The following is a 23,903-nucleotide window of genomic DNA, read 5'->3' on the forward strand; positions in this document are numbered from 1 at the left end:
ATTTGAGATTATATTACCACAATATTCAATACTGCCTAGGTGTACAGCGTGATATCTCTTTTGCCTGCTGTCATTGAGCACTTACAGTATTCCATGAGTGGTGTCCTTGGATTTGTGTGAATAAGTAATGCATTTATTTTTAGATGCTATTATAAACTGTACTACTTACCAATGATTGTACATTGTTTTCTTCTTAAATGTTATTTCCCATTGGTGGTAAGAAATCATTAGGTGGGTGAAAAATTTGCACATTAAATGTATTTAAAAGACAGAACATTTATTACAAGGTTATAGGCAATAAATACATGCATTTTAATCACATCATTGAGTGTTGATCTTTGAGTCTACTGATCTTCTGATTTTTCTCCAATAATTTCTATTTATGAACTGTACTAACTAAACTCTTTTTTGTTTTTTCCTGTTGCTTTTGGAGCAAATGAATATCTGGAATTTTTCATGTTACTAATCTCTGGAAAGTGTTCTGTGAATTTAGACAGAGAGTTGAAGTCTTTTTGAAAACTTCCCTATGAGATTCTTTTTAAAAACTAAATACAGTTGCAACACTGGTTTTAATAACAAAAAATTGAGAATCATTTTGATATTATTGAGCATGATAGTGGATAACTGTTATGTATGGAATCATATGTAATAATAATAATAATAATGAACAAGAATAACATCCATATGGATGACCATCCCAAATCCAATGTTGAATTAAAAAAGCAAATTGCAGACAAAACATAAAATGAAACCATTTATATGACATTTAAAAATGATGTTAGCTATATTCTATAGAGATACACACCTATGTCCTTTGTAGTTAAAATACAGAGAAATGCATGGAACTGATGCACATCAAAAACAGAATAAACACCAATTACAGATTACTTTGGGAGGAGGGAAGGATGCCTTTGGAAAAGGCACACAAGGACCTTTAAATTTATTTGTAGTTCATTGTTTCTTAAGCAGGGGAAGTGGATCCATGAGTATATGTTACTTTTTTCTTTATCTTTTTTCTACACTTTTGTAGGTATGAAATTTGTGACAGATTTCTAACATAAGTTTTGGCCACAAGGGTTTCTTTTTCTTATTTTTTTTTCCCTTTTGTGTTTGCTTTTACTCCTGTTCAAGATACTAAGTCTTAAATGTTTAATCCTTTTTCAATTCTAAGTATAAAGTCTTTGGGTTATAAATGGTAATGATGTGTGTCTTTTTCCCCCCTAGGGCTTCTGGAACAGTTTTCACTGCTACTGATGTGGCTTTGGGACAGGAGGTAGCTACTTTTTCATAATTTGGGTGTTACCATTAGCTTTTAGTGTAGGAGGAAAGTAGGTAAACCTGTGAATAATCAATAGGAATTTCTCTTTCAGTTGAATATGTTGAAAGAATTACTCTATGTAATTTTATAGCACTTATTAAGGGGGAAAAAGGAATTATGCTTTGTTTCATAAATAAGCAAATACTTAAAAAATTATTTTCCCAGTTTGGAATAAAAAGAATTAATTTCCGGTACTGGGCTAACCTTGGGTTGGTTAATCAGCTTCAAGAGAAATCTAAAAATATTTGGGTTCTATGTTATTACAAAGCATTGTACCTAGGCAGTGTGGAAATAAAAGTGTTACCTATGAGTAAGTTGGCATTTCATTGTACAACATTTATACAATAAATTATTAACTGATTGATATTTGAAATTTTCTAAGAGTATTGGGAAACTTGTTTTGATTTTGTTTTTTTAATTCTGTTTCCATCATAGGTTGCTATCAAACAGATTAATTTACAGAAACAGCCAAAGAAGGAATTGATCATTAATGAGATTCTGGTGATGAAAGAATTAAAGAATCCCAACATAGTTAACTTCTTGGACAGGTAAATATGAATATTTCCGAAGCATTGGAACAAAATTGTGGAAATTTTATGTCTCATAGCCACTTCAGTTAGACCAGAGTAGAATGTCAGTGCTGAAAAGTAAGCTTGAAGGAGGAGGAGAAGTAAAAATAGCACATTACAGTTTAACAGATTCTTTTTTTACGTAGATATCACTTGGCAAGTGAGAGAAGGCAGTTAAATGAAGGACATTGCTGCTGGTGCTCATATTAATTACAAATGATCAGAAGCAGAAACATTAAGGGAAGGTTGGCTGGGATTCATATCTTGATAACAGAGGTGATTGGCTACACAGTTTTTAAACTTTTAGATCAATTTTTATTTCAAGTACTTTAATGGGCAAATAGTATGTCTGCTAAAACCTCATTTGATTTAGGAATTGATGTTAAAAAGCAAAATAGAAAATTCTGTGTCTTACAACTATGTGTTTTTTAAGTAATTACATACATGTGAATGAAAGAAGAATAGAAAATAAATGAAAATCATAATAGTGATTATATTGGAGGTAAAGGATTATAGGTGATTTTCTTATTTCCATATTTAAATTTGTTTTGAATGGGGAAAAGATTACCCGTTTTTAGACTTTAGCCCTAGTTGTGGGACCATGTTCATAGAAACAAACTTTCCAGGTATAGTTCCCTGCTTTTTAAAATAGTATTTTAAGTCAGTATGGTAGCATGTTGGTTAAGATAAGCCATAAATTTTGGAATCAGTTGTAGTTGGCTTCAGATTCTGGTTCTGTCACTCATTAGCTATGTGACCTTGGATTAATTACTTAACCTCTCCAAGCTTCTGTCTCTTCATCTGTAAAACAGGATGAATAGTTAGTTCTTACCATACAGGGGTATTTTAATTGGAATAATCTGTGTACACAGCCAAGTTTCTTTCAGTTGTGGGCAAACTTTAAAGTGATTCATGAAAATCATGACCCTCAGTTATTTTTCTGTGCTTTTAGGTAGCAGCTTTCTGGTTTTCTTTCTAGCTCTCAAAGCTATCAACTTTCTAGTTTTGTTATTAGTGTGCCTAACATTTGAATTCTTCAACATAGAGTGCCATGTGTTTAGAAAAAGTGAAAATGTAAATATATTCTGTGTGTTCTTTTCTTAGTTACCTGGTAGGAGATGAATTGTTTGTAGTAATGGAGTACCTTGCTGGGGGATCACTTACTGATGTTGTAACAGAAACCTGCATGGATGAAGCACAGATTGCTGCTGTATGCAGAGAGGTGAGTTTGCTCCCTTCTTGGTAAGTTATGGTGATGTGTGGTTAGCAGGAGGTGAAAAAAGGGAAAGCTTTTTGCACAGGTAGTTTTTATTGTTTGAGATAATTTCTCTGTACACATTCTCTGCAAGTTTTTTCCATACCATTTCATCCTCCATGAGAGTTTCAACCCTTTCCTTCATGTGTAAAATAGTTCTGGAATGAAGCGCCCAACTCACAGGTAAATTTCATTGGAGTGATCATTATAATTCATTATCCAAACGGATACTTTCGAGATTGAAAGGGGGAGCCATTAAAAATACACCACTCAGCAGTAGAAACAAGAGCTATCTCAGGCTATCTCAGGCAAAGGAGGACATATGCTCACCTTAAGTATCAATAAATCTGCTTTTGGCTTTACTGATCTTATTGAATGTGAAGAAACTGGTTGTTTCTTGATGATATTCATGAATGAATTACTACATATACTATTTGCTTAAGCCAGTAAATTCTGCCACATTGTCTGTGTCTAAGCCAAAAGCAAGCTTTCCTTCTTCCATCTAATCTTTTTCTACAGATGACACTGAGGTTAATGATTTTCTCATTGTCATTGAACGTAGGATCACAATACTACTGTCGAATATCCTAGGAGTTATTGTCACAAAGGACAAAATTGTAAAAGTTCTTAAGGCTATTGTGTTTTCTGTGATTTGGCTTTCAGCATTTTTATAGTGATACGTAGTGAATTATAAACTTTATTCATGTAAGAACAATACATATGATGTTTTTCTTTTTCAGCTTTTATTAAGGCGTTAAAAAAGTAGTCTTTGAAAATTGTAATTCTGAATTAATTACGTTTCACCTATGGGGTAGCTCCTTTGGTTGTTTTAGGAGGGAAGTAAGAATTGTTAATAGTTACAGTATATTTTGGGAGTTTTTCTAATAGTGATGAGTTTCTATTTATTTCTACAAGTATTTTTCTGGGGATTTGTTTTTTTCCCCAGGAATCTGCTTTAATGCTTGATAAATGTGATGTAATAATACATAGTTTACCTGGTTTTTTTTCCTTGAATGAATGGAATATTTTGAATGAGATTTTTATTTGTTTTTAATTATGTACAGACTTTTGTACTACTCTGATGGAGGTAAGAAATAAAAAAAGCTTTTTCAAAGTTTACAATTTATACTTAGTTTATACTTAAAAACATAGGGGCAAGTAGATTTTTAAAATCTAATCTTATTCTTGTATTTAAGGGAAGGATGCTTTCCTCACTTTGGACTCAGTGCTCTCTGAAACATGGCATGAGACGAAAGTTATTCCTTCATTGTTGGTGTCTAGGTTGTGAATGTAGCTTTGTGTAAAATCCATCATAGAAGAAATGAAGAAAACATCTTTTATCACCCTGGTGAACAGCTGGATGGAACCAGACCACCCAGGCTCTTACCCACTTTTCAGTGGCACATTGATTAGACTTGAGTATTTGAGATTCATACAGGAATAATTCAAGTTTATCCTTTACTGTCGAAATGATTTCTAAAGAGCCTTGTACATATTTGCCAAGCGCTGCGTACCTTTAGGTAATTCGACCTGAAAAGGCCTAGAAATTATGTAGGCCCACCCATCGTTTTATAAATGAGAACATTGAAGATTAAATGTTATTCTTAAGGTTTTAAACAATCCATGGCAGGACTAAATAAGATATCATTTAATAATTATCTCTGGATAAGACCAGAAGGTGGAAGATGGGGAATCTAATTAATTAATATGTCCTTTCTTTTAGTGACTTCGCACATGGGAGGATGTTTTTTCTTTATAAATTGGCATGTCTTGGATACTAGAAGCAGTGCTCCAGCCATAAGCAGTATTGTATGTGAACCTCCCTTAAACTTTTGAGAGGCTTTTTCATTGATTGGTTTTCTTCTTCTGTTCAGTGTTTACAGGCATTGGAGTTTTTACATGCTAACCAAGTGATCCACAGAGACATCAAAAGTGACAATGTGCTTTTGGGGATGGAAGGATCAGTTAAACTTAGTGAGTAATAAATGAACGAATATCATTTATTTGTTATTTATTATAATTTTCTGCCTTTTGTTTAAGTAAAAAACCTATTAACGTTTTTATGATAATATATGGAGAAAGGGAGAAACACAACTGGACAGCTTGTATTGAAATAGCAAATATACTGTACTTTCTGAATAATTTTAGGTGAGTTACTTAATCTCTTTGTGCCTATTTTCTCATTTGCATGATAAGGAGAATAATAATACCTATCTCAAAGAATTCTTCTGAGGATTAAAAATGTAAAGCACTGAGGAACAGTGCCTGGCACTGTCATAATGTTGCAGCTATCTTCCAAAAATAAACTTGAATTTGTCTCTGCTATCTGTTAGGAGAGATTTTTGTCATGCGGTTTGGCTTTTTTTGGATTTGGCAGAGTATGGCCTAATCGGGAGAAGTGTATGACCCTAACCTCGGAGATGACAAGGAACAAAAACCTCTTCTTCCTAATTATCTTTTGCATCAGACAGGGTAGAGTCATGAAAAAAAAATTCCTAGATTCCTTTTCCTCTGCTAGCTATATTTCAGTTCTAATCATATCCTCTGTGGGATTTAAGAACTTCTACTGAGGTTTCTCTAACTACCGTATCTAAAAACTCAAGGCATTTCTTAGATCAAGGAACCAAAAACATTTTCTTCTGTTCTGCTAGAGAATTTGGCTCCTTTTTCAACATCCCTTTTTTTAAGATACATCCTCCAGAAGTTATTCAAGCACAAGAAAAAAGGTCCAGGTTCTATCAAGTGGTCAAAATATAAAATTACTAATCTTAATCGTAATGGGCAATGGATTTCTCATACTTTTTTGGTAGATACACATTAGACTAAACTGAATTAGGCTTTTTTGGATAACATTTAATCCTGGTTTTCCACTTATTAGATGAATAATCTCGGGTAAGTCATCCAAAATATATAAGCCTCAGTTTCCCCATTTTAAAATTAGGAATAATAATAAATATACCTATCTCCTAGAGTTATCGTGAAGATTTAGATATGTTAATTCTTATAATAAGGTACTTGAAACAGTATCTGGGTTGTTGTTTTTTTAAAGTTTATTGGAGTGACAGTTGCTAGAAAAGTTACATAGATTTCAGGTGTACAATTCTGTAGTACATCATCTGTGTATCACATTGTGTGTTCACCACCCAGAGTCAGTTCTCTTTCTATCACCATATATTTGATCTCCTTTACCCTCATCTACTACCTGGTTTTTTATAAGATTAATTTTAGCTATAAATATAATTTGACCTAATATATGCTCTTTTAGGATTCTCTCCTATAGAATTGTTGAACATATGCAACAAACAAGTACAAAGATATTCTCTGCAACATTGTAAAGAAAAAACAAAAATATCTTAAATGTCTAGCAGTATGGAAATGGTCAAATAAGTTATAATATTTTTATATTCTGTAATATTGTGTAGTTATAATGAAGTAGATCAATGTATTAATAAGGGAAGATCTCTAAAAAGAAATTGTTTTAAAAAGCAGTTTATAAAATACCCTAATTAGGTAAACTAAGTGGTTCATAGATATTATTTGTATGTATATAAATTCATAACAAAAATTCTGAAGCTTACAAACCTTAAATGTTTGTAACAGCAGTTACATATGGAACAGAATGGGTTTAACAGTGGAAGGGAGGGAAAAATTCTAGATTCTTATCCTGACTTTACCCCTAAATTAACAGTACTAAGCTAGGCATTCTGCTCCTCAGTTATAAAACGAGGTGGTTGGAGTAGAGTAATGCTGGTGAGCACCTTGTAGGAACAGTTGCAGTTAAATGTGTGCTTTTTCTAGACTCTCCTAAGTCCGAGGCTTACTAATGCTAGCTTTTGTTTATTTTCTTTTATTTTCTTCAAAAGTAGTTGCCATTTCCTGACCTTTGCTGATTCACAGCATTTAGTTTTAGTGTCCACCTTTGGTGACTTTTTCTTTTAGACCTTTTTCAACTTTATTACAATTTTGGGGGTAGAATGAATTATTTAAAGACCTCTTGATAATTTGCCCTCTGCTTGTTGGAAGTAAAAGCAAACAAGTGAAAGTATGTAACATCATCAAAATAGTTGTAAACCCATGCTAGTTGACTTTATTGACACAATCTTTAAAAAACAGGAGGCTGAATAGTCAAATGTAATTAGGTCATCTAATGTGAACTCTTAGATAAAACTATCCATGGATACCATTAACTCTGGATGTTTTGTTTTGTTTTATAGCTGACTTTGGTTTCTGTGCCCAGATCACCCCTGAGCAGAGCAAGCGAAGTACCATGGTTGGCACGCCATACTGGATGGCACCAGAGGTGGTGACACGGAAAGCTTATGGCCCTAAAGTGGACATATGGTCTCTGGGTATCATGGCTATTGAGATGGTAGAAGGAGAGCCTCCATACCTCAATGAAAATCCCTTGAGGGTAAGACCAATTAAACACCAGTCTTATTTTAAGAAAAATCTTTTCTTTAAAACACTTATTTAGAATATCCTTGTGCCAGGCACTGGCCAAGAATTTAAGATGCAAAGTTGGTTAAACCTAGTCTCTGCCCTTACTCTGCATCAAAAAATCATTTGCTTCTGGGTTGAGTTGAATATGTTAGGTAAAGAATTTATAGATGTTAGTAAGCTGAATGGTTTCTAATTTTGGACATAAGAATTTCCTCACTTTCCTACAGAGTTAAGGGTCCCTAGATATATACCCTTCAGGTTATCAACTTTGGACCTTGGCCTCTGGTACCCCCAGGTACAGAGAAGAGGAAAGCAAGATCACATCTGTCAGAAAGCTGTGTAGATGGCAATATTAAAGCCTGTGTTCAAACAAAAGAGTGAGGGTCCTGAGATACAGATGAGGTCAGTAGACTTTATACAATTCAGTATTCAGCAGCTGAGGGTGGAGAGTTTGGGGGCCCCTTCCTTCTTTCCTTCCTTCCTTTCTTCCTTCTTTCCTTCCTGTCTTCCTTCCCTCCCTCCTTTTGTTTCTTTATCTTTTATCTTCTATTTTTAAATTATCATATATGATACCAAACACAATACCATTTCACACCTGCAAGAATGACTATAATCAAAAAGATGATCAATAACAAGTGTTGGTGAGGATGTGGGGAAATTGGGACCCTCACACACTGCTAGTGGGAAGGTCAAAGGGTGCAGCGCTTTGCAAGACAATTTGACAATTCCTGTAAAAGTTCTCGTAAAGTTACCCTATCACCTAGTAATTCCACTGCTAGGTATATGGCCAAGATAATTAAAAGCATGTATCTACGCAAAAATTTATACACAAATGTCGATAGCAGCATTATTCATAATAGCCAAAAGGTAGAAACAACTTAAATGTCTATCATTTGATGAATAAACAAAACTGCTATATCAATACAATGGAATATTTTTGAGCTATAATTAAAGGAATGAAGTATAGATACATACAACATTGAACCTTGAAAGCATTGTGCTAAGAAGTCAAACACAAAAGATCACATGTTGTATGATTATGGGATCATTTGATTCTTGTTCATGGTAATTGGATTCTATAAAGCTGCAAACACTGAATTGATGAATACTGAACCCTTGTTTCCAGGGGAAATATAAGGTTAGGTTCCTGCAAGCTTCTAGTCGCACCATTTTTGTCAACTGATCAATATGCAACCTTGCTTTATGTGTGTTTCTGTTTAAAGACACTGTGTAACATGGGTGATTGATTCAGCAACGTGAACTCACGGCCAGCAGCTCTATAACTCATGCCTGAATGAAGGTTGTCAGGCACGTATGTGTTCTCCATTAGGCACATCACTGCCTTCTTGCCCTCAGGAACACTTCAGCACTCTGCTTTTTACCTTTCTGCGCAGATCCATGAATAACCACAGAAGCACTGAGAGTTTTGATTTTGGAGTTACAAATAAATTTTAGTGAGTAGGTGAATTCGCATATATGAAATGAGGATCGGCTGCATATGAATGCATAGAATAGGTAAATCTGTAGAGACAGGAGATTTGTGGTTTCCTGAGACTGCAGAGAGGAGGGCATGGGAAGTGACTAATAATGCACATGGATATTCTTTTTGGAGGGATAAAAATATTCTGAGGTTAGACAGTAGTGATGATTGTACAACTTTGTGAGTATGCTAAACACTGAATTGTGCACTTAAAAAGGGTGATTTTTATAGTATGTGCATTGTATCTAAAGCTATTTTAAAAAGAGTTATTTTAATTACTCTCTTTAAAGTCTGTATGACTATAGACTTATTACCAGAAGTTTTTAAATATTTTTTCAAAATAAGTTGGAGATGCCTATATAAAATAGGCAACAGAGAAGGTAATGGCTATGTGTAGAAGGTATCCTATGTGGATGGCATGGATTTTAATTCCATTTTTCCTGAATGCTTTTCATCTTCTTGCAAAGATTTCAGTTCAAGTGAGCAATTAAAGTACTTCTATAGAAGTAATTAATTTTAGAACAATTTTTAAAACCTAATTTTTTCAGTAAACATTGATTCAAGTATCTGGTCTTGTTAGGCACTGTTCAAGGCACTGTCTAGAAGAACTAACAATAGAAAAGAAAAGAACCAATAAAATTTTTGCCCTCATAGAAGGAAGAGAGAAACATAAACAAAATAAGAATAATATGTAATATATTAAATGATGGACTCTTAAGTACGAGGACTGATAGTCAGGGAGTCAAGAGTGTTCAATTTGAAGAGTGCTTGGGGAGAGCTTCACTGAGTTGACATTTGAATACGGGAGGTAAGAGAGTGATACCTAGTGACCTAAGGGAAGAACATTCCAATCAAAAGAAACAGCGTGTGCAAAGGCCATAAAGCAGGAGCATTCCTAATGTATTCAAAGATCATTAAGGATTCTAGCTTAGTTAGCACTCAGGGAGTGCACAGCAGGAAATAAAAAAAGGCAGATTAGTGAAGAAAGGAGGTCAGACTGTGTCAGGCCTTATTAGGCCTTTGTATGGATTCTGGCTTCTACAAAGGTAAGATGGGGAAACCATTGTACAGTTTTGAGCAGAGAAGTGAAATGGGCCTACTTACATTTTAACAGGATCACTGTAGCTACTTTGTTGAGAAGAGACTCTCAAGGGAGGCAAAGGCAGAAGCAGGAAAACCAGTTAGGAGGCTGTTGTAATAATCCAGGCAAGATACGATGGTACCTCAGGGTAGGATGTTATCAGTGCAGGTCAGAAACAGTAGTTGGATTCTGGATATAATTTGAAAGGAGAGCCTACATGAGAGAGAGGGAGAGATAACCCCCAAGAGTTTGACCTAAGCAACTGAAAAGATGAAGTTGAAGTTCACCTTAACTGAAATAGGGTAGGCTGTAGGTAGAGTAGGAGGGTGGGGATGGCAAGTGGGAGATCAGGAGATGATATTTTAACATGTTTAGACATGTTAAGTTTGAAATACCTAAACATCCAAGTGGATATGTTGAATAGGCTGGTGGGTATGCAAGTATGGAGTCCACGCTAGAGATATAAAATTGAGACTTGTTAGTTATAGAAATTATTTAAAGCTTGAGGATAGATAGGATCACCAGGTCAAGTGGGCATAGACAGATAGTAGAGGACATTTAGCTTATATTATACCCTGAGGCATTTCACAGCTAAGAGTCGGTGTGGCAGGCCAGCAAAGGCGACTGAGAAGGAATGGCCAGAGAGGTAGATAAAACCAAATAAACATATGCCCTGGAATCTTCATGCAAAAAGTGAGGGAAAAATCAGCTTGTCAGAAAGTTATGTCAAGTAAGATGAGGACTGAGACTTGATATTTGGAGTTGGCAATGTGGATGTAATTGGTGAAAACTTGACAAACAGGAACTTCTGCTTCCTGTCGAGATGGAATAACAGGGATTAAATTAACCCTCCTATTAGAATATATGAAACAATGGTTTTTCAATATACCGGACATCAGACAATGAAGAATAGTGATCTCCAAAGATGGGAAAGGCATGAAGTGAGCTCTGTGATTGCTCCAGTTTAATGTCTTCAGCTTAATGTCTTCAGAGAGTTTCCATGTCATGCACAGGGAGGGAGAATACAGGTGGGGCACAGTGGACTCCTTGAGTTGACATAGAGTTGAAAGTAGGGGGAGACCAGGGCAGCTGGAGTTCAAAAGACACAAAGTACAGGAGAGGAGACAGCCTCCCAGAGACAAGAGTCTGGAGACTGTGGAAAATCCCCGTTGAATATTCAACAGAGATTGGCACACCTGTGTGAAGAAAGCTGTCCAGGGCCGGGGATTTAACCATCTGCTAAGATTGGAGAGAACAATGCCTGGTGCTCAGAAGACTGGGAATAGTGCCTGGTTCTGTCAGCCGTAATTCACAGAATATTGAATAGAAGTGCTAGGAAATAATTACCCCTAAGCTACATGCTGCTGTGGTCCCACCTAACAAACTTTAAAAACAAGACCCAAAGGATCAGTTCCAGAGTAACTGTCTCCCAGAACAGAGCTCAAGAATATTTATAGGAATACTGATATATTCAGCACCTAAATATCCAAAGTTTGGCAGGCATGCAAAAGAACATGAAAATTACAACTCACAATGAGGAGAAAAATCCATCATTTGAAACCAACCCAGAACTGACACAGATACAAGAATGAGTACACAAAATCATTAAAACAATTTCTATAACTGCATTCCAGATGTGAAAAGAGTTAAGTGGAGACATTTGTAAAGTATACTAAAAAAATTTTACAGATACAAACTACAGTGTTTAAGATTGGACTAATGGCAGACTGTACATTGAAGAAAAAGATGATTTAATAATCATAGACATAGTAATAGAAACTATCCAAAATGAAACATAGGAGCAAATGAAATTTTTAAAAAATGAAATAGTGTCAGTGAACTTCAAGTGTTCTACATACATGTGTAATGGAGTTTTGAAAGAAAATATTGTTCAACCAAGAATTCTACAGTCAAGAAATATCTTTTAAAAACTAAAGTGAAGATTTTCTCAAACATATAAAAGTTGAAAGAATTTATCACCAGCAAATCTACATTACAAGCAATAGTAAACGAAGTTTTTTTTTTTTTAATTTATTGGGTTGACAATTGTTAGTGAAATTACATAGATTTCAGGTGTACAATTCTATATTACATCATCTATAAATCCCATTGTGTGTTCACCACCCAAAAGGAAGTTTTTTAAAGCAGAAAGAAAATGGTAATGTGGCTTTACACAAAGAAATGGAGAGCACTAGAAATAGTAACCAAATGGGTAAATATATAAGATTCTTTTTCTTACATAGATGTCTTTAAAAGATAAAACTGTTTGAATAAGAATATCTATTAAGGGAGGGGAAAAAAGTGTCTAAGTTAAATGACAACAAAAGCATAAGGCTGAAGGGGAGAATTATAAGATTCTTGTATTCTGTGTGAAGTGGCATAATGTGACGATTGTGCTAACTGAAAGCTGCATGCTATCTACACCCTTAAGCAAACACTAAGTAATGAAAGAGTTACATCTAATAAAACTCAACTAAGAAGACAAAACAGAACCATAAGCAATACTGAGCTAAAAAAAAAAAGTCCACACTGATGGGTGGGGGGTATGGAAAAGGGCCACAGGGGCCAAACTGAAAGAACTCCAGTGGCCAAGGTACAAATATTTGAATAAGAAAATTAAGTAGTGTGGGATTATAACCCAAAGTATAAAATAATATTTGAGTCCATACTGATATAGTGATTGAATAAATAAATGGGCAGAAGAGAAAAATCTCACTCAGAATTCCAAATAGTTTATGTAGATATTCCACCCTGAAGGAGATGGAGCGTAACTGCCTGTTCCTTAAGTGTAGGCTGCACATAGCAACTGTCTTCCAAAGAGCACAGTGTGAAGAGGGGAGAAAAAAGTAGCTTGACAGTAGAGAAATCTGACAAACACTATCTCAGCCAGATGATAAGTTGAACACGAACATTCCTAAATCACGTTGATAGTATGTTCCTTTGATATGGTGCAATGAAAATGGCACTCGATCTGTAATCCTTTTCCTCCAGACTCATAAATTCTGTCTAACCATGGGAAAAACATCAAATTCCTTTTTTTTTAAGTTGATAAATTTTACATTCTTTTTTAAAATTTTCTTTTATTTTTTTATTTTATTGAGCAATACTGGGGGTCAGTGTGTTTCTCCAGAACTCATCAGCTCCAAATAGTTGTCCTTGAATCTAGTTGTGGATGGCACAGCTCAGCTCCAAGTCCAGTCGCCGTTTTCAGTCTTAGTTGCAGGGGGCACAGCCCATCTTCCCATATGTGGGTATTGAACCCACAACACTGTTGTTGAGAGCTCGCGTTCTAACCCACTGAGCCATTCGTCCTCCCCAAGCATCAAATTTCAATAGAAGAGCATCCTACATTATAATACCTGACCAGTAATATTCCTTCAAGCTGTCAGGGTCATCAAAAAGAAAGTCTAAGAAATTGTCACAGCCAAGAGGAGCCTAAGGAAACACAACAAATGTAATGTATAGTATCCTGGAACAGAAACAGGAGAGTGGGAAAGCGCATAAAATCGGGAAATCTAGTGTGAATGCTGGAAGCACTAAGGGCCCATGTGAGGTTAACAATGCCAGTCAGCAGGGTATATTCATATCTTTTTCTTCCACCGTACTTAGCTGTATAGGTGCACACAAGGTGTAGGCAGAGTTTTGAATGCTGTGAACTGCAAGAGGGTCAAAGACATGCTTGTGTGAAAGTAATCCTGGACAGTGGAAGATGAGTGGGATTTATTTAGGTTCAGTGGAGTCAAGAGATTGCTAGCATTGGTGTACTACGAGTAGGTATGAAAACAGTAGTTGAGAGTGCAACTGAGATTTTAGAGTTGCAGTTATTGGTACTGATAAGATATAGGATATAACCATGGGTGGGTGTGGCTAAGGTAGGCTTAAGGACAAGAAATGGGAGAAGAGGAGGTCAAGGAGCTTTAGGTTTGCAAGCATCTTTGTAGCTATTGCAATCACTGTGAATTATGAGTAATGTTAGCAATAAAAGTGTTTGGTAGATCTTTGAAACAAGGAAAGGTAGATACAAGTTTGAAAGGGCAGGAGTTACACGCATAGATACGGGGGGGGGGGGGGGGGGAGAGAGAGAGAGAGACCTTAAAGAGGCAGTGAGGAACCAAAAGAACACTCCATCTCCAGACCCATGCAAAGGTGTAGGAGAGAAAAAGCTACCACTAGAGAGCACTGTGGATGAGGCAGAATCCTCATGGGAGAGCCAGGCCATCATAAAGTATGAAGAATGTTTGAGAAGGGAACGGGGAGCCATGTATGAAAAATTAAAGCCTGAAAGGGAAATGTGTAGAGTCACGTGTGCATTAGAATGTAGAAACTGGGAGAATGATTGGGAGTCATGGAATGGGCTTTTTATAATCACTAACATACATGAAAATAGAGTGTAGTAGTAAGATTTACCTCAAAGTAGAGAAATGGTTGTTAAGTATTTGGAAAGAAGGAATACTTGTTTTTATGGAGTTGTCCATTAATCCCTTCTGTGGAAGTGGGGGGGGCTCAGAACAGTCTGATGATCTTAACTTGAAATTAATTGCTATCTCAGAATTTCTTAGAATGAAATTTTTAAATGAAAATTTTGGTTGAGATGTAGAGAGAAGTAAACTTAAGTATAAAAACAAGGAAATGGGCAGACTCATACTGATGGTTCGAATGTCAGTTGGTAGCATTTTTTGATGGCATTTTGGCAATACAGCAGAAACTTTAAATAATTCTGTAGAAATTCTAGGTGACCTCAGGTTTGGCAATGTCTTTAGATACAATATCAAAAGTAAGACCCATGAAAGAATACATTTGAGTTTGTTAGAAATGGAATCATGTTCTCTGAGAAAGATAGAATTAAGAGAATGAAAAAACAAGTCACAGACTGAAAGAAAATACTTGTAAAACACCTATCTCATAAAGGATGTTATACAAAATACACAAAGAACTCTTAAAACTCAACAGTGAGAAAATAAACAACCCGATTTCTAAATGGGCAAAAGATCTACACATTACCACAGAAGGTACACATGTCAAATAAACGTATGAAGGGATGGTCAACATAATGTCGTTAGGGAATTGATAAATTAAAACAACAAGGAGATACCAATACATACTTATTAGAATGGCCTGAAATACAAAAATCTGAAAATACCAAATGCCGGTGTCAATTTGGAGCAACAGGAACTCGCATTCATTGCTGATAGGAATGCAGAATGGTACAGCCACTTTGGAAGACATTTCATTTTCTACAAAACTAAACATACTGTAACACACAATCCAGAATTGTACTCAGTATTACTTACCCAAATGAGTTAAAAATGTATGTCCATACAGACCTAAACACAAATGTTTATAGTATCTTTATTCATAATTGCCCCAAATTGGAAGCAGCCAAGATGTGAAATGTATATATACACTGTATTTTTAAAAGTATGTAAATAGATAACGGTACATATATACAATTGAATGTTATTCCATAACATTAAAAAGATAAAAAGAAATGAGCTATCAAACCACAAAAAGACTTGGAAGAACCTTACATGCATATTGCTTAGTGAAAGAACCCAGTCTCAAGAGGCTACATACGAGGTCTGACAATTAAGTTCGCGAACTCATCCTAGAAAAAGTGTTACATACCTCATTGCTGAATATCACTACGGTCACCTGTGAAGTACTCCCCTTGGGAAGCTATGCACCAACACCAGCGCCTAGTCCACCCTTCAAAGCGATTTTGGAACTTTTTCTGGAATGGCCATCAGAGCTGTCATCATATTACCCTGATGTCCTGAAGGTCATCAAAATGTCTTCCTTTCAATATTTCCTTTGTCTTCTGGGAAGGAAAAAAGTCATTGGGGGCCAGATCAGGTGAGTAGGGAGGGTGTTCCAATACAGTTGTTTGTTTACTGGCTAAAAACTCCTTCACAGACAGTGCCCTGTGAGCTGGTGCATTGTCGTGATGCAAGAGCCATGAATTGTTAGCGAAAAGTTCAGGTCGTCTAACTTTTTCACGCAGCCTTTTCACTTCAGCACTTCCAAATAGTAAACTGGGTTAACTGTCCACTTGGAACAAATTCATAATGAATAATCCCTATGATATCAAAAAAGGTTAGCATCACGTTTGTGAACGTAATTGTCAGAACTTTTATGGTATGATTCCAACTATAGAGAGTAAAAAAAGATCAGTGGTTGCCAGAGGGGCTCAGGGTATGAGAATGATAAATTGGTGGAGCACGGGATTTTTTAGGGTAGTGAAATTAACTCTGTGTGATACTATAATGGTGGATACATGGCAAGTGTACATTTGTCAAAACCCATAGAACCACACAATACAAAGAGTAAATCCTAATGTAAACTATAGGTTTTTGTTTAATGAAAGTGTATCTATTGTTTTCATCACCTGTAACAAGTGTATAGTACTAATGTAAGATATCGATAATAGAGGAAATTGTTAGTGGGGTATATGGGAGCTCTAAGCCTATTAATTGTTTTTTAATTCCATTTCTAGGAACTTAAAGAAAATAATCAGAAAAGCACATAAAGAATACAAGGATTTTCCAAAGGGGATTGACTAAATTATGAAACATCCATATAATTGACGACACTAATCAATCCAGCCATTAAAATAATTTTGTAGCTCTAATATATTATTAATAAGGATAAGGCTGGGATATAGCTAGTTTTGTTTTTGGGTTTGCTTTTTTTCAAGTTTATTTTTTTTAGAGCAGTTTTATGTTCACCGCAAAAATGAGAGGAAGATACAGAGCTTTCCTATGTACCCACTTCCCCCATACATGCATACACAGCGTCCTCAGTTACCAACACCCCTCACCAGAGGGCACATTTCTTACAATCAGTGAACTTACACTGACACATCATTATCACCCAGAGTCCATAGTTTCCATTAGGGTTCATGTTTGCTGGTGTACATTCTATGGGTTTGGACAAATGTATAGTGAAAAACGTGACTATTGTTATAGTATGCAGAGTATTTCCACTGTCCTAAATATTCTCTGTGCTCTGCCTCTTCACCTATATATAGATACAGCTAGTTTATTTTTTTTAAGTTTCAATAAACTCCATTGTTTTGAAATGTGTGATTTGATAAAAGTTTAAGAAAGGTAAATTGGATACTATACGTTAATGGTGGGGTTGTCATCTTTTTTCTTCATGCCCTTACATATTACAGTTCTTTATATATTGCATTTATAAACACCTCCTCCCCTCCCCCCCGAAAAAAAAAGATAAAGCTAATTTTTGAAAAAGAAATTAGGGAAATGAAACATCTAAAATAAAAGAAAAATATCTAATCCAAATGGGTAGAAATAATACTAACTTCACTTTAGTATTTATAGTGATTGTTTTTAAAGATATGAAAGACCCATAAACTTTATAAAGTGCTTTGTCACTTTGTTGAGCTACATTATATCAATGGTGTTCTTGTTTTTAGGCCTTATACCTGATAGCAACTAATGGAACCCCAGAACTTCAGAACCCAGAGAAACTTTCCCCAATATTTCGGGATTTCTTAAATCGATGTTTGGAGATGGATGTGGAGAAAAGGGGTTCAGCCAAAGAATTGTTACAGGTGAATTTGGACATGACAACTGTTTTTGTAATAACTTGACCTTTGAGTAACCAAAGTTTACATAATGTTATTCATTACATTTCACTACTTGTTCATCACCAGCACCATGGCAGCTGCCGCAATTTAGCATTTCATCTGCTGGGAATAAAATACCCGTCAAACTATAATATGAGTTTTTGCATATTAGGAATTCTCAGACCAGTTCATTGCTGACATGGGAATCCTGGTCATTCGACTGAAATTTTTAATAATATTAGAAAAACTTAAAAAGATTATGCTTTCAACTATACAAGTGATGTATTGGTTCTGTTGATTTCATGTAGGTATTGAAATAGTGTTTATTAAATGAATTATGGTCCATAAAAGTCTTTGGGGCTTTAATTGAAAGTAAATGTTTAGCTTCTAAACTGCTGACACACATTTATTTTTCTCCCCTCTTTCTGGCAGCATCCCTTCCTGAAACTGGCCAAACCGTTATCTAGTTTGACACCACTGATTATGGCAGCTAAAGAAGCAATGAAGAGTAACCGTTAACATCATTGCCGTGGCCTCATATTCTTTGTTCCATTTTCTAAAAGAAGTCCTTTAATATATGAAAATTATTACTCTTTTGGGGTTTAAGGAAATGGTTTGCATAACACGGAGGAAATAAAAACAAACAAACTACTACTTCCTGAAGACATTCAAGAGAAAATTGCAAAACAGAATGACAACTTTGTATTGAATCCCTTCTTTAGGGTCCAAAAGGAATTGTGGACTGAATCACTAGCCTTACTTTTTTCAGCAGACAGCCCATCAGGGCCATTTATCATGCTTGAGATTTGCATTTTATTTTGATGACTTCATTGTAACAGATCCCATTCATTGCCCCTCTTGGGGTATTTTCAATACTTGAATGGCAGATTCGAGTTTTTCAGAGTATTTGTTTCATCTGCTAGTCTTTCTCTCTTTGTAGCTTTCTTTTTCCTTGACTTGCTCCGTTTGAGTTGTTTTCCTTAGGCCTAAATTAGAGGCAAGTTTAATAGAAATTATTTAGCTCCTTATATTGGTAAAGGAACTTGATATGGTTTAACTTTGTATAGAAGTTAGGACCAGCTATTGTTACATGAAATATTTTGGTTCAGAATTTGAACTGGGGGAAGGGAAGAAGAGTATGTGATTTTTACCTTTTTTAACAAATGTGAAAGTCAGTTTTAGAAATTTCATGATAGTGAGGTGTTTGGCATTTGTTACATGTATAGAGAGACTAATAATCTATATTTATAACTGAATCATTGAGACAAAAAAAGAACCCCATTGACTACATCCTTACAATTTTATTTTCCCTTCTGACTGTTTCCTCTTCAGATTTGGCTTCAGGAACCAAAGCGATTTGTCCTTGTTCCATCTTGGACTTTTATGACTTTGGTTGATGCCTCTAGTACTTCCGCTTCCCTTTTCCTCCCCCTTCATTTTGGAAATAAGTTTCTGTATATGTTGTAATTTTAGTTTGTTTTTTAATTAACCCTCTCTCACCCTACTCCCCACCCCACGATAAATAATATAATAACCATTGGATTTTCAGAATTTAAAAGGTAACTCTTTTTCCATTTAAAGGAGAAAAATATTTGGAGCTAGTAGAGACAAAGTGAGGGTATTGAATCTTAGTGAGCTCTAAAATAATTAAATGAGATTATATTCGTGAAAGAGAAATGTCAGTTACATAAAGATACAACTGCTAATCAGAAAACTGTAGAGATTTGTTATAAACATTGTTCCCAACCCATTACCAATGTTTTATTATCCAAGACCTTAGATGACAGAGTATTTCTTGATAAATTCATGGATCATTTGAGATGTTGAGCTACTTTTGATTTTTTTCAAATAAGTAAATAATATTCATGTAAAAAAACTGGAGAAAGAAAAATGAAATGTGCTTGTTTATAGCAATACTTTATTTTAAAGATTTTTAAAAGGTCTGTGACCTGCAGCCTTATTAGACTGCCCTCTCTTCTCTCCTCCCCTCCTCTTCCTCTCTTCCTTTCTCATTTTTTTATTTTTTTACATTTGGATGTAGTGTCGCACCTTCTGGCGTGCCAAGAGCCACATAAAAGAGAAAAATCAGTGGTTTGGTTCTGGAATAGAATGTTCCCACCATTCTCTGCTAATTAACTTCATACCTACTTGATATCCTGCAATAGTACAGATAATGAATAAAAACAGTTTTGATGATTTGGAGTACATTGGGGGGAACTAATACAGTTTTATGTCCTATCATTCCCATCATCTGTGTTAAGATATAAGTATTGGATAGAAATGCCTGTTTTTTTTATTGATAATGCAGGAAGGTTTTCACAAAAATGAGTAAAATAATGCAACTTTTATCTAGAGCACTTAATGGGCTGTTTTCAATTTGATTCTTGATTTTATGTTTCCCTGGATTATATTAGCCCCCTATAGCTATTACTAAATTACTTTACAGAAGCAAGCTGGTTTATTTCTGGTGGAAAGCTACATTGCCTTTTGAGTTCCAGATTTGAACATTCTTTGTAAATAGTTGTCTGGATGGATTGTGATAAAGAAGATGCTACGGATGAAATAGAACCCAACTAGATGATAAGACTGTGATCATCATGACCTCTCTAGAAGGCACTTCATATATAAGTCATAAAGACCATATTCATTGAATACAGTGCCAATGCCCCATTTTTATTCCTGTGACTCAACAAAGGTCTTTAAAGTTTATAGAAGCAGTTTGGGATTTGTATTTACAACTTTTGATGGTTACTTGCACGTCCATTGCTGGCAACGGACTTTGTCATTAAAATCTGACTCCTAGGTTAAGGGAGCTACACTGTGGTTTATTCTTTACTTACTCGGATAAACTAACTTGTAATAGAAATATACTTTGGTTAATTCTGAAATGTGTCATTTTTAAACAAAATAATCTTAAAAGCAATACAGAATTGTGATTTACTAGTTAATTTTAAATTAAAATGTTTAGATTTTGTTGAAAGAAAAATTATATCTGAATCAAGATTCATGTTTTTTAATAACTGCCTTTTGTATTCACCCTTTTGTCATCACTTTAAAATGAAAATTCCCATTTAAATATAAAAGTTACCTTAGTAGTCTTCTTGTGTTATTAGGACAATATTACTATAGTACTTATTTATTTTATTTCAGACTCTAGCAGTCTTAAAGTTTCCTTCTCCTCTTGTTCCTTTTGCTGCTTTTAGGGACAGTTAAAACTGGGAAACCATGAAAATACTGAATAATTTATCCTACGTAGGATAGTAAACAAGTAGAGTGATTGTGATAGCAATAGAAACTAAGGCTAACACAACTCTCTTCATGTGTTGAGTGCCTGGCACATAGTATACATTCTCTTCCTTTCCACATATAAATATTAAGCTGCTTAAAATGTATCTAGTTACCACCAGTCCTAAACGAACCTGTGCCTTTAATAAGCAATTTAAAACTACCTATGACTTTTCTTTTAGGGCTCACATAAATACACGTTTGTTTAAATATACTGTACTCTAGCCAGAATAATTCTTGATCTGGTCAGGCAGTAGCTATAGTTAGAAAAAAATGGATGCATCAGTTTTTTAATCTAAAAGTTTTAAAATATACTGAGATCCATATCCAGTGAAATGTCAAAAAATTATTATGGAACATAGCTAAAATCCAAACTTTTTATAGTGGAATTTCATAATATAAAAAGCAGATGTCGTCCTTGTCTCCATTGCTCCTACAATAGATATTTAAACAATTAAAATCAGTTTTTCCCACAGTGAGTGCAAATGCATGTGTAAGAAAGGAAAACACACACTTTTTTCTCACTCAACACATTTATTGACTACTTTGGCAAAGATACTGTGGTAGATATTGTAGGAATTTCACAAAGGAGAATCAAGCACTGACCTGGCCTTGAGAGAACTGAAGTGTTTCTCCATCATTCTGGAGTGTTGCCAAATGAGAGGGAGAAAGGAATGTATAATAATTCTATCAAACAAATTTTCATTCTGTATTAAGAAAAACAGAATTATAGTTGAAGTTGAACATCTTTGGTAGGAACGTATTGCTTTTTTTTGGTAGATAGAAATGGAACTAAGTTGAAAGCAGCTTGTCTTTTCTGTTTTGTCTTCAAATTTTATATTGACTTTTATTTTTAATTTAATCCTATTCAATTATTTAATTGTTACATTGACATTAACTGCTGTATTTGATGACTGTTCAATAATTTTGTTCTTTCAGGGCTAGAAATAAACTTTTTTTTATGTTTATTTTTTCCTTTCCTAAACTCAATTCTTTAAATTAGAATACCTTAAAAAGAATAAGTGTAATAGGTTTTCAAAGAGCATTATATAGTGTTTTTAAAGATAAATGTTTTTTAAACATGTCATGGCACCATTTTGAATGTACTACAAGGCCCAAATTAGGTTTGCAGAAATGTATGGGTAGTAAACATGAGCCTTCCCTCTTCTAAACCAGGTTCAGAATAAATTTAGAAATGTTCTGACCGTCAGACCCAGGGAAACACTTCTGATCTGTTTGATACCTTCAGTAAGTTGGCTTCAAATTCTAATGCTAACCTAGCAGAGGTAGTGAGAATCTTACTACCATGTTTCCCCGAAAATAAGACCGGGTCTTATATCAATTTTTGCTCCAAATGGCACATTATGCATATTTTCAGGGAATGTCTTATTTTTTCATTTACAACAATCTATGTTTATTCAAATACAGTCATGTCATCTTTGGGAACATCGTCATAATGTACTAAATGCGTCCGTCTGGCTGATCTTAACAGGCTTATTTTCAGGGTAGGTCTTATTTTTGGGCAAACACGGTAGCATTTCTATGTTAACTGCACCAAGACAGCTTTAAAAGTGCAATACTTTAATGCATCACTTCATTATACACATTTAATTTGGAATGTTGGATACCTTGACATGCAGAGCAGCTGCAATATAGAGTTCACTATCACAAACCAAAATTACACATTTTTAGCAATGACTGCTTAAAATATATTTGTTACACTGTAAACCTGTTTAGTGCTATTCTAACATTTGTATTTCTTTAATTACAGCAAATTCTTAAAAGATTTGTCTAAGAAAAATTCAAAATGCCTGTGTGATTTGAAAAGCACTATGTGTATGAGTTTAAAGCATTTAAATTAAATTAGGAAATTATTTTTTATGCTAAATTATTTAACAAGTTTTATCTTTTGAAGAGGAGGAGTAGAACAATGAAGGGAAAGGTCTTTTTTGTAAGCCTAGTTATTTTAGCCATTTAACAAAATAATGTACATAGATTGAAAATTCGAACACTAATCTTAAAGGAGTTGTAATAGTCCCCAGCTTTCAACTTCCCCACTGCCAAGTCCTGCTCCACAGACGCATCTATTTTTAACTCTGAGCTGTTTTTAGCATGCATTAATCTTCACCTCTCTAAATTATATCCTTATACTGGTATTTCTTGACGTTTCTATATACTTTCTTTAGTAATTTCCTGTTATGATGGTTGAGAATTTGGGTACTGTCATACCATCGCATTCTCCCATTTCTACTCCCTTAATTTCTGAATTAAGAGAGATGGCAATTTTTTATTCAATTAGTAGTCAGTTTTTACCTTAATGGTTATGCGAAAGTGTTGTTTGCTTGAGTCAAGTGAGTTATCATTACATGTCATTTCCTGTACAACTCTGATTTTCCTGTTGTTAATTTTCTTGTTGCCTTTGAAAATTTCTGTTATAACTAAGTTTTCCCAAACTCCCCACAAAATTACAAAAGCCCTCTGAAACTATTTTCTATAGTCTCAATTAATGACAGTTCCTTTTTCTTTCCTGGAACTTGATTGGGGCTGTAGTTTGCATGTTGCTCTCCAGGCCTTCTGCTCCTCTGGCTTCTGAAACTCAACTTCACTTTACTCTTGAGTTAGATCCTTTGTTTCCTGAACATCATATCTTCTTGCTTGGCTTATTCCCTCATTCTGGAGAAGTACGTCTTTGACTAGCTTCCTGAGAAAGGGTATGTAAAGGTAAGATTTTTAAGAACTTGCATGTCTGAAAACGGCTCACGTTTAATAGGATTTTAGGTTGAAATCATCTTCCTTGAGAATTTTGAAGTCACTGCTTCATTGTCTTATAGCCTGCCATTTCTTTTTTTTTTTTAATTTATTGGGGTGACAGTTGTTAATGAAATTA

At 34.8% G+C, this 23,903-nt stretch overlaps 1 protein-coding gene across 1 annotated transcript in view; it reads left to right on the forward strand.

The window, feature by feature from the left end:
* The window catches only part of PAK2 (p21 (RAC1) activated kinase 2), an 82,559-nt gene extending 60,572 nt beyond the window's left edge, over positions 1-21,987 (forward strand). Inside the window, exons 9-15 of the mRNA XM_081028334.1 lie at positions 1,225-1,273; positions 1,754-1,866; positions 2,992-3,109; positions 5,017-5,116; positions 7,357-7,553; positions 17,579-17,716; positions 18,164-21,987. Of these exons, the coding sequence (XP_080884460.1) occupies positions 1,225-1,273; positions 1,754-1,866; positions 2,992-3,109; positions 5,017-5,116; positions 7,357-7,553; positions 17,579-17,716; positions 18,164-18,250 (802 nt within the window). The 3' untranslated portion in view covers positions 18,251-21,987. The remainder of the gene's footprint in view (positions 1-1,224; positions 1,274-1,753; positions 1,867-2,991; positions 3,110-5,016; positions 5,117-7,356; positions 7,554-17,578; positions 17,717-18,163) is intronic.
* The last annotated feature ends 1,916 nt before the right edge of the window (positions 21,988-23,903 follow it).

Source organism: Rhinolophus hipposideros, assembly GCF_964194185.1.
Source record: "Rhinolophus hipposideros genome assembly, chromosome: 2".
Lineage (NCBI taxonomy): Eukaryota > Metazoa > Chordata > Mammalia > Chiroptera > Rhinolophidae > Rhinolophus > Rhinolophus hipposideros.